General features: G+C 37.9%; 1 protein-coding gene across 1 annotated transcript in view; it reads left to right on the forward strand.

The window, feature by feature from the left end:
- DGKK (diacylglycerol kinase kappa) overlaps positions 1–12,274 on the forward strand; it is a 179,140-nt gene that overhangs the window by 59,489 nt on the left and 107,377 nt on the right. Inside the window, exon 4 of the mRNA XM_060087268.1 lies at positions 1,657–1,761. Coding sequence (XP_059943251.1) covers positions 1,657–1,761 — 105 coding nt within the window. The remainder of the gene's footprint in view (positions 1–1,656; positions 1,762–12,274) is intronic.

Below are 12,274 nucleotides of genomic sequence, written 5' to 3' on the forward strand. Positions count from 1 at the left end.
GAGGCTTTCAAGAGACTGCCAATATGTTGTAGAATATATCAGGATAATCAAACTACATGACATTCTCTCCTTTGATGAAATAGATAAGAACCTAAATCCAAACTGAAAGCTATCCTATGCTGAGATTATTGATGAGAGTACTTCAAAGAAAGCAGAGGATTTTCTAGGGAAGTATTCAAGGGCTTGTCACTGCTGAAATGTCATAAAGCTTTGGTCATTCACGTAAATCCAGAATAGAAAGCTCACTGAAAAATAGCAAGTCCATTGGCCCAGGAATCCTCCTACCCACCTCCTCCCAGAAATGCTTTTTCTCAGCCTCAGTGGTGGGTTATGGAGACCAGGGTTCCTCTTCAGGCAGGTAGATAGTGGTACTTAGCAGACTAAAGAGCTATGGGCCCAATACCCTGATTCCATGGCTGGTCCACAGTCTATTCTCCTTTGAAAGGAGAGCAGTTGGATATAAGAGGAAGATCCTACTCTCATTTCTCTCTCATTACATCATACTGACCCAGGATAAAGCTGAGGGTTCTGTTGACCCAGTCCCCAAAATCTTAACCTTTGGGTGATGAGCATGCAAGATAATGTTTTTGGTCTCCCTTCTACAAAGAAATTCCAAGGGCTAGGTTGCCCCTTAGCCTAATTAAAATGCAGAGGCACTATTCATCAACCCCACACAAGAATGGGTTTGGACCAAAGGAGCGGCTATTGTCACAATTCCCACTAGTTCCTATTGCCATTTATCACAGACACATGTACAAGGAGAAAGAAATTGCTTGTTGGTGTGGTAAACTCTAGCTCCAAGATTTGGGCTTGGGGTGGGGGCCGCTGGTAGTGAAGGCAAGTAGGGCCATTGAAACAATGACTGATGCTACAGCTATCCATGCTCCCTCCTGCCCTCTGAGAGTAGATGAAGCCCTGATCATGGTCTACCTCTGCTAGACTCTCAGCATGGCTTTCTCATGGTTCCTGCAAGGTTTTTGCACCACACAGGATTAAGAGAGATGATAGTAAAATCCTCTTCAGGTTGTCCCAGACCATAAGAAAGAAAGAAACTGGATTTGTAGTTTCCCCACTCCATTCTCACTCTCCCCTCAAACAGAAAGAGGCACACCCTAATGAAAAATATACCCTTTCCCCATTTTCAAGTAGATAGAGCAGCAGTAAGCAAGTAGTATTTTCATGCAACCTCATTTGGATAACAGATGGGTGCATGGCTTAGTGTTTAAGAGCATGTGTGCTGGAGCCAAAGAATCTGGGTTCGAATTCTGGCTTAGCTTTTTACCTGCTAGGTGGACCTGGGCAAGTCATTTAACTCCCTTTGCCATGGAAAAATATCCTATTAAGTGAGAAAAATAATAATGCTCATATCAAGGGGTTGTAAGGAAGAATGAAATAAATAATATACATAAAGTACAATAGAACAGTGTCCAGCACGTAGTAAGTGCCATTAAAGTGTTGTTTGTTATTATTACCATTATTATTAGTTGGGGTGGTTATCTAAGGAACTGTGAGTGGCTCTGGGAGCTTCTGTCTTATATTTAAAAAGTGGCTTGGGTTGTGCTTAGTAGACCTGTCTAGTTTCTTGGAGAGTTCAAAGGCTTTGTTTGGGGGCAAAGTTTTGGAGTGGGAACCAGCTAATAATGTGTTTTTGTGTAGGTGATCACACCACAACGAAAAGTTACACTGGCTGCACCCAACCGGAAAGATATGGAAGAATGGATTAACGTCATAAAAACCGTGCAACAGGGAGAAATTCGTAAGGTAAGGGAAATAATAGAGAATCTACACAACACTCATGGGTAAACACTTAATTGACTGCATTAGCTAAGCCGCCTTTCCAACAGGGAACTAATAAGATGGAAGCAGATACCACCTGGTCAGGAATTGTGGATGGATATAATTAGGAAACCTGTTTATAAGTAAGAGTAATTCACTTAGACTCAAACCTTGGTAAGTATGTGGTTTAGAGACCTCTGTACACATCCACTTGATATGTAGATGTCACTGTATGCTCAATGTATGAAGCACTCAAGATGTATGTGAGCAGCTAACTTAGATGTTCTTCTGTTAGCTTAGCTGCAATCAGCAGTCTTCACTTGGGTCTGCTGAGTGACTATAGTAACAGCTAAGGAAATTGAGGCTCACAAAGGAGAAGGAACCAGCCCAAGATGAAATAATTACTCAGTAGCAAAGCCAAGATTTGGACCCAGGCTGTGTGACTCCAAAGCCTATGTTCTTAACCATTATGCCATTCTGCCTCTCTGTTTACCATCTACAACAAAGGAAATGTAGAGGGAAAAGCAAGGAGCAGTCCTCCCCAAAGAATGGCAGGATTCCTTTTCTCCTTAGCAATACCAAGCCCCTGGCTACTGCTCCCTGCAACATGTGGTGCCAGCATTCAAACCCTGGGCCATGCCTTCAGCTCACTCTTCTACAGACATACCACACTTAGAAGTTATGTAAGTTTCAAGAGGGGAGGGATTTTGTCATTTATTTACTTAGCACAGTGTCTGCCACATAGTAGAGGCTCAATAAATATTTTTTGAATGAATAAATGAATCTGAGGGTAACATTGGAGCCAGGATTTAGAAAGAGAATGATACATGGTTCATCCTAAAGCAAAGTTCTGCTGAGAAGGTCTTAGAGATAAAGGGGAAGATGAATCCACCCTTAAAAAGAACCTGATGTCTTAAGTAACTAGCAAAGAGTAGAGGATTTTTATAAACATTTGGGGTGGAGCAGTGTAAAATAATGGGTAATAATGGGTTTTAGATATAAAAACAATGCCATGGAGAAAAACCATCTGTCCTCACTCCCCTAGGACTTCTCAGGCTTTTGACCACTTATTTTCATAACTATTCATGCTACTACTCATGGCTATGAGTATATGACAAGTTGACTGAACTAGGGACTAGGTACGTCTCCACATATCATTGAGACCTCTCCCGGTCCCACATTGTAAATGCTTAATTGAGAGCTTCTTTGCTTAGAATCTGATGATGGTCTTTACATGACTTAGCACTCAGCATTTCACTCCTTTGTTATTTTCTTCTTCTTTTCCTAATGGTGAAGCACATCCTGTCCCTCCTGCCCACACCCAATACGGTCACTATGGCTCAGCATTAAAGGTAGCCACAAAAAGTTATGATTTCCACACTCCTCTCCTATTCTCACCCCTGTGGACCAATCCTTTTCATTTTCTTGGCTTATCTCTACCCACACTGGAGGATTTCTCAATTTCAATTTGTCATAAAAGGTCACATAGAATATCTTGAATTTTAATTATCAGTCCAGGAATTCAAGAACTTCTAGAGAAAGCCATCAGACCATTGATGTGCCATTCCTGACTCAACTGAATTAAACACCTTGTTGACTACCCAGCACAAACTAGAAAGGAAAAAAATCTGCCTGTTAACTCTCTTGAAAGAGTTGTGAATTTCAGTTTATAATCACAACCTCTGTGGAGCTGCTCCAGGGACCTAGATCTATTAAGGAACACTTTTAGCCAATAGTAAAATATCTCACTACCCACATCTTAGCAATTTGTCCTGCTTGAGGCTTGAAGAGTCAAATATGCTTTCTCTCATATGCACCTTATCAGCTGTCAATGCCTGACATGGGGTGAAAAAAGGTTAATCATGGACTTAGTGGTCTATTAAAGTCACTGCGAAGTAATGGGGTAACCTATCTAAAACCAGTCAGTACACATTAAGAAGTGAGCCCCTACTAGGTGCCCAGTTCTGTTCCATAGAGAGTTGACAAGAAGGTGTAGCCTTGGATCCTGATCTCAATGAGCTTTTTAGATAGTTGGGGAGATAAGATACACACCAAAGAAACAGTTAAATGAAAATATTCGAGACAAATAAGTTTTCAAAGATGTTACAAGGCAGATGCTTGATTGCCAGATGAATGAAACAGACAGTATAGTGGTATGGGAGTTCAGGGGAGGAAGAGATTAATATGGTCTGGAGTCCCCTAGGAAGAGTTAATAGAGGAGAGATTTGAGACTGACCTTGAAAGATGAAAAGGATTTTATTGGTGGCAGGGGATTAGGGCCAGCAGGAAGTCCTGAGCAGGGGACTTGGTATAAGGAAAAGCTAAGTAACAAAACAGAACCTTTTTGGAATAGAGTAAAACGGGGACTCCATTTGACCAGAAGAGTTTGGGAAAGTTTAAAGAGGTAGGTTGAAGAGGTAGGTTGGGCCTGATTGTGGAGGATTATCAATGCCAGAATAAAGAGTGGGGAAGAACTTCGTTAATCTGTATATGTCTATATATTTACCTTTACCTGTGAGATTTATACTTTCATGTTGCTGTTTAGCATGTTTTTTTATTTCAATTTGAAGAACTCCCTTAAGCATTTCTTGTAAGGTAGGTCTAGTGGTGACAAATTCCCTCAGTTTTTGTTTGTCTGGGAAAGACTTTATCTGTCCTTCATTTTAAAGGATAATTTTGCCAGGTATAGTTTTCTCAGATATAAGTTTTTTTTCTTTTAATACTTGGATTACATCATCTCACTCTTTCCTGACCTGCAAGGTTTCTGTTGAGAAAACTGCTTATAGTCTTATGGGGGTTCCCTTACATGTGATGAGCTAATTTTCTCTTGATGCTTTCAGAATTCTCTCTTTGTCCTTGACTCTTGACAATCTGATTATATTGTGTCTCAGTGTAGTCTGCTTTGGGTTGATACTGTTTGGAACTTTTTGAGCTTCATGAATCTGGATGTCCATTTCCCTCTCAAGATTTGGAAAGTTTTTAACCATTATTTCTTTAAATAGCTTTCTGCCCCTTTCTCTCTCTCTCTTCTCCTTCTGGGTCTCCCATAATGTGTATATAGGTTTGCTTTCTTTCACACTTTTTCATTCTTCTTTTTCTTCTCTAACTAGATAATTTCAAATGACCTGTTTTCAGATTCTCTCTTCTGCTTGATCAAGTCTGCTGTTGAAGCTCCCTTTTGCATTTTTTCATTTCATTTACTGTATTCTGCAGCTCAAGAATTTCTGTTTGGTCCTTTTTTATGATTTCTGTCTTATTGTTGAACCTCTCATTTTTTCATGTATTGCTTTCCAGGTTTCATTGAGTTGTCCATCTGTGTTCTCTTATAGCTCACTGAACTTCCTTAAAACAATTATTTTGAATTCATTTCCAGGAAATTCATAGATCTCTATTTCTTTTAGATCAGTTATTAGAAAATTATTGTAATTCTTTGGTGATGTTATGTTTCCTTGATTTTTTGTGTGTTTCTGGTAGCCTTGTGTTGATGTCTGCACATTTGAGGGAGCAATTGCCTTTTCAGGACTTTATGAACTGTCTTCAGGGGTAAAGACTTTTACCTATAGGTGAGTGTGAGAGTGCCAACTGGTTTGAATATGGTGGCTCCAGCTCCAGGGTGTGCAGCAGTGGTTCTTGCTTCAGGGAGGACACAGATGCATAGTCCTTGTAGAGCTCCATCAGCAGAGGTCATTGTCAGCAAAAACTGCAGAGGACCTCAGTGACCAAGGTTGTGAGTTTCCATAGTGATGGTAAGGGTTATTGTGTTCCTTGCTGGTGAAGACTGCTTGGTCCTCCTGTTCTCCTTTTCCTCCACAGGAGGAAGTCATTGCCAAGGGGATCCCTCTTGTTGCTGGTCCAGCACACAGTTACACATATGGTAGCAATGGTGCCAGGATCAGGGGCACAGACACATTTGTGGTGGCAATAGTGTTGGTGTCTGGGGAGTGGGCACCTGCAGAGTGGCCATGGTACCAGGGTTGGAGCTCAGGAGCATCTAGAACAACTTTGGTACCTGGGGCTGGTGGGCAGGTGTGTTCACCATGATGGTAGCCTTAGTATGTGAGGCATGGGTGTGTGCTGAGCAGCCATGGAACTGGGGTCCAGGGTGTGTACATGCTTTCAGAAGGGAGGACTGTGGCTCTGGCAGGGAGAGCTGGATGCAGTGGTGTCAACTTTGATTGGAAGGACGCATCAACACTTTCCAAGTAGGGGTGCAGTGGTGGCAGCTTCTCTGGGAGGGGATACTGCAGTAGCTCTTTCTGGGGAGTGGTCGCAGCAGTTTGGGCTCCAGGCAGCTACTTCACCTGGATTCAACGGCAATGAAGATTTCAGGACACCACAAAGTTGAAAGATGCTTGTGTCCACAGCAATGATGTAGGCTACTGGAGTCCTCCTGCTCTTCTTTCCCCTTGTTGGGAGAGGTCAGGCCAAGGGGGTTCCTCTTGGCCCCAAGCTCTGCCAGACTGAGGGATGGGGCAATGAAGTTAAACTGCTTACTACACTTTTCTATGTGACCATTCTGTCTCTGTGCTCCATGAGTTTCTGCAGCTTTTTTTGTTGTATTCTGGAGCTCTTTCAACTCCAGAATATTCTGGATGGCATGTAGTTGTTTATTTGTTGTTTTTGTGGGGGAGGGGAAGAGCATTGGGAACTTCTAGTCCATCATCTTGCTGATGTCACTATGAAAAATTAATTTTCTATACAAAATGCTCAGAAGCAATTATGCACATAGTTTGCTTTAACTATTTCCAATGACAGGAAGATTTCTACCTCAAGAGACAGCTGATGACATTCTCAAAGCTCACACTGAATGTTAGAAAGTTCTTTTAGTAGGCCAAAGATTTGGAAAAAACTTTCTAAAATTTAGAGCTTTAGGAACATTGAATGGACTCTTTTGCAAGAAACTTAGTCCTCCACTTTTGGAAGCATTCAAATAAAGGCTACATGACTTGATCTAAAGATGCTTTAGAATCTAGAATCTGGAGTCTAGATGACATTTTTTTAGCTGAACTGTGTGGCTTGTGGGATCTTAGTTCCCCAACCAGGGATCAAACCCGGGCCCTCGGCACTGAAAACATGGAATCCTAACCACGTGACCACCAGGGAAGTCCCTAGATGACTTTAAGGTTCATTCCTGTTCTCATAGTCAATGGTTCCATTAGAATTCATCAGAAGGAGCTAACCTTTTAATCTAGTCTTCTAAGCAGCTCATTATTTCCAATTTTCTCCTTTTTATTCTTTCTTTAAGTCTCCCAGGCTCAAACCTTTCATCAGTCTGAAGTGTTTCATTAATGATAATGGTGCATGAACTACTTTTAACCCTAATATAAAAGTTAGTAGATAAAAATTTGTTAGCGGATACACAATATAAAAAGATCAAACTCTGACCAAAAGAACATAAAGTATAAGTGCTGGGGGGGGAGTAAAAGTATTTTGGTATGCTATTAAATTTAAGTTATTAACAACTTAAAATAGAAAGATATAACTACAAGATATTTTGTGCAAACCTCGAGCTAACCACACACACACATACACACACAAAATAACACCTATAATAGATAAACAAAAGACATAGAGAAGAAAACCAAAGCAGGTCACTATAAAAAAATCATCAAATAACAAAGGAAGACAGCAAGAGAGGAAGAGAGAGTCAAAAGAACTGCAAGACATACAGAAATCAATTATCAAAATGGTAATAGTAAACCCTCACTTATCAATAATTATCTTAAATGTAAATGAATTAAACTCATCATTCAAAGAGCACAGAGTGGCTGAATTGATTTTAAAAAACAAGATCAGAAATATTCTGTCTACAAAAGACTCACTTTAGAATTAAAGACACCATAGCCTGAAAGTGAAGGGATGGAAAAAGATACTGCATGCAAATGGTAACTGAAAGAAACAGGGGTGGCAATACTTATATCAGGCAAAATAGACTTTAAGTCTAAAACTGTCTCTAGAAACAAAAGACATTATATAATGATAGAAGGGTCAATTCAACTGGAAAATATAACAATTATAAACATATATGCACCCAAGATCAGAGTACCTAAATATATAAAGCAAACAATGACAGATTTGAAGGCAGGATTTGACAGCAACACAATAATACTAGGGGGCTTCAATACTCCACTTATAATGTGTAGGCCATGCAGACAGAAAATCAATAAAGAAACAGCTGACTTGAATAACAATATTGACCTAACTGACATAGACAGAAATTTCTGCCCAACAGCAGCAGAAGACACATTCCTCTCAAAGGCACATAGGACATCCTCCAGAAAGACAACATTTTAGGTCACAAAACAAGTTATAACAAATTTAAGGTAATGGAAATAATTCTAAGTATCTCCTCTGACCATGACAGAAAATGAAATAGAAATCAATAACAGCAGGAAAATAGAAAAATTCACAAATACATGGAAACTAAATAATACACTCTTGAACAACCATTAGATCAAAGAGGAAATTCAAAGGGAATTTTAAAAGTATCTTGAGTAAAACAAAATTGAAAACACAACATAATAAAAATAAGGATGTAGCAAAAGAAGTTATAAGATGGAAGTTTATAGCAGTAAACACCTCCATTAAAAAAAGAAGGATCTTAAATAAACAACATAACTTTACACATTGATGAACAGGAAAAACAACAAAATAAGCCCAGAGTTAGCAGAATGAAGGAAATAATAAAGATCAGAGCAGAACTAAATCAAATAGGGAAAAAAATTATAACGAGTCAACAAAACTAGAGGTAATTATTTAAAAGATAAACAAAATTGACAAACTCTTAGATGAAGAAAAAAAGGAGAGAAGATTCAAACAAAATCAGAAATGAAAGAGAAGACATTACAAAAGATTCTTCAGAAATAAAAAGGATCATAAGGACCTATTATAAACAAACTAGATAACCTAGCAATGGATAAATTCCTAGAAACATACAAACTACTAAAAATTAAATCAGAAAGAAACAGAAAGCCTGAACATACCAATAACAAATAGGGAGATTGAATCAGTAATCAAAAATCTCACAACAAAGAAAAGCCCAGGACTTGATGGCTTCATGTGTGAATTCTATGAAACATTCAAAGAAGAATTAATACTAATCCTTCTTAAACTCTTCCAAGAAATAGAAAAGAGAACACTTCCAAACTCATTTTATAAGGCCAGCATCACCTGTTACCAAAACTAGACAAAGATACTAAAGAAAAGAAAGATACATGCCAGTATCCCTGATGAACATAGATGTAAAAATTCTTTTTTTCTTTTTAATGATACATCTTTCATTTCTTCACAGTGGGGGCCCATCTACTAAGCCATGTACAGACATTACACCAATCACTTATACTTCTGTTTCATAGATATCAGCATGTTCTATTCTCTATTACAACAAAAGTCTGACATAATAGTACCAAATGAGATGAAAAAGGTCTTAGGGGAACTATACACAAAATAAACATTATCATAATGGTACTTTTTGATATATAATTTAAAAATAAAAAGTCAGAAAATGTTGGAAACTACAGAAACAACAAAAGAAAGTTTAAGTGCTGTTAATTTTTTTTTAATTTTGCAGTTCAATTTGTATGCATATAAATATGAACAAATAAATTGCTATGACACTGTATAATCAACTTTACACTATATTTTTGTTTAATTTGATGTTTTCCAATATTATAAAGCTTACAAGATAGTGATTTTTAATGAATTTCTGGTTTTCCATTAGTTAGATCAACTATAATTTATTTGGCCATCTGCCTTTGATTGAAATTTAGCATGTTTAAAAAATTTTTTTAACATATTTATATGAGTATAACTGCTTTACAATGGTGTGTTAGCTTCTGCTTTATAACAAAGTGAATCAGCTCTACATATACATATATCCTCCCATATCTCCTCCCTCTTGCGTCTCCCTCCCACCCTCCCTATCCCACCCTTCTAGGTGGTCACAAAACACTGAGCTGACCTCTCTGTGCTATGTGGCCACTTCCCACTAGCTATCTATTTTACATTTGTAGTATATGTAAGTCCATGCCACTCTGTCACTTTGTTCCAGCTTACAATTCTTCCTCCACAGCTCCTCAAATCCATTCTCTACGTCTGCATCTTTATTCCTACCTGCCCCTAGGTTCTTAATAACCTTTTTTTAAAAATTCCATATATATATGTTAATATAAGGTATTTGTTTTTCTCTTTCTGACTTACTTCACTCTGTATGACAGTCTCTAGGTCCATCAACTGCACTAAAAATAACTCTATTTCATTTCTTTTTATGGCTAAGTAATATTCCATTGTATATATGTGCCACGTCTTCTTTATCCAATCATCTGTTGATGGAAACTTAGGTTTCTTCCATGTCCTGGCTATTGTAAATAGAGCTGCAATGAACATTGTGGTACATAACACTTTTTGAATTATGGATTTCTCAAGGTATATGCCCAGTAGGGGGTTGTTGGGTCATATGGTAGTTCTATTTTTAGTTTTATAAGGAACCTCCATACTCTTCTCCATAGTGGCTGTATAAAACTATATTCTCACCAACAGTGCAAGAGGGTTCCGTTTTCTCCACACCCTCACCAGCATTTATTGTTGGTAGAATTTTGATGATGGCCATTCTGACTGGTGTGAGGTGATACTTCATTTTAGTTTCGATTTTCATTTCTCTACTGATTACTGATGTTGAGCATCTCTTCATATGTTTGCTGGCAATCTGTATGACTTCTTTGGAGAAATGTCTATTTAGGTCTTCTGCCCATTTTTCGATTGGATTGTTTGTTTTTTTGATATTGACCTGCATGAGATGCTTGTAAATTTTGGAGATTACTCCCTTGTCAGTTGCTTCATTTAAAAATACTTTCTCCCATTCTGAGGATTGTCTTTTCTATGGTTTCCATTGCTGTGCAAAAGCTTTTAAGTTTCATTAGGTCTTTACATTTAGGTCTTTAATCCATTTTGAGTTTATTTTTGTGTATGGTGGTAGGGAGTGTTCTAAGTTCATTCTTTTCCATGCAGCTGTCTGCTTTTCCCAGCACCACTTATTGAAGAGGCTATCTTTTCTCCACTGTATACTTTTGCCTCCTTTATCAAAGATAAGGTGACCATATGTGCGTGGGGTAATCTTGGGCTTTCTATCCTATTCCATTGATCTATATTTCTCTTTCTCTGCCAATACCATACAGTGTTGATTACTGTACTTTGGTAGTATACTCTGAAATCAGGGAGCCTAATTGCTCCAGCTCCGTTTTTCATTCTCAAAATTGCTTTGAACACACACACGTGCTGAATGGATAAATAAACAAGACCCATAGATATGCTGTCTACAAAAGACCCACTTCAGACCTAGAGACACACACAGACTGAAAGTTAGGGGATGGAAAAAGATATTGTATGCAAATGGAAACCAAAAGTAAGCTGGAGTAGCAATTCTCATTTCAGACAAAATAGATTTTAAAATAAAGACTATTACAAGAGACAAAGAAGGACACTACATAATGATCAAGGGATCGATCCAAGAAGAAGATATAACAATTGTAAATATTTATGCACCCAACATAGGAGCACCTCAATACATAAGGCAAATAAGAAGAACCATAAAAGGGGAAATGGACAGTAACACATTCATAGTAGGGAACTTGAACAACCCACTTTCACCAATGGACAGATCATCCAAAATGAAAATATATAAGGAAACACAAGCTTTAAATGATACATTAAACAAGATGGACTTAATTGATATTTTTAGGACATTCCATCCAAAAACAACAGAATACACATTTTACTCAAGTGCTCATGGAACATTCTCCAGGATACATGATATCCTGCATCACAAATCAAGCCTTGGTAAATTTAAGAAAATTGAAATTGTATCAAGTATCTTTTCCGACCACAATGTTATGAGACTAGATATCAATTAGAGGAAAAGATCTTTAAAAAATACAAACACATGGAGGCAAAACAATACACTACTTAATAACCAAGAGATCACTGAAGAAATCAAAGAGGAAATCAAAAACTACCTAGAAACAAATGACAATGGAGACACAATGACCGAAAACCTATGGGATGCAGCAAAAACAGTTCTAAGAGGGAAGTATATAGCAATATAATCCTACCTTAAGAAACAGGAAACATCTCGAATAAACAACCTAACCTTGCACATAAAGCCATTAGAGAAAGAAGAAAAAAATCCAAAGTTACCAGAAGGAAAGAAATCATAAAAATCAGATCAGAAATAAATGAAAAAGAAATGAAGGAAACGCTAGCAAAGATCAATAAAACTAAAAGCTGGTTCTTTGAGAAGATAAACAAAATTGATAAACCATTAGCCAGACTCATCAAGAAAAAAAGAGAGAAGACTCAAATCAATAGAATTAGAAATGAAAAAGGAGAAGTAACAACTGACACTGCAGAAATAAAAAAGATCATGAGAGATTACTACAAGCAATTCTATGCCAATGGACAACCTGGAAGAAATGGACAAATTCTTAAAAATGCACAACCTGCC

Source organism: Mesoplodon densirostris, chromosome X (genome assembly GCF_025265405.1).
Source record: "Mesoplodon densirostris isolate mMesDen1 chromosome X, mMesDen1 primary haplotype, whole genome shotgun sequence".
Taxonomy (NCBI): Eukaryota; Metazoa; Chordata; class Mammalia; order Artiodactyla; family Ziphiidae; genus Mesoplodon; species Mesoplodon densirostris.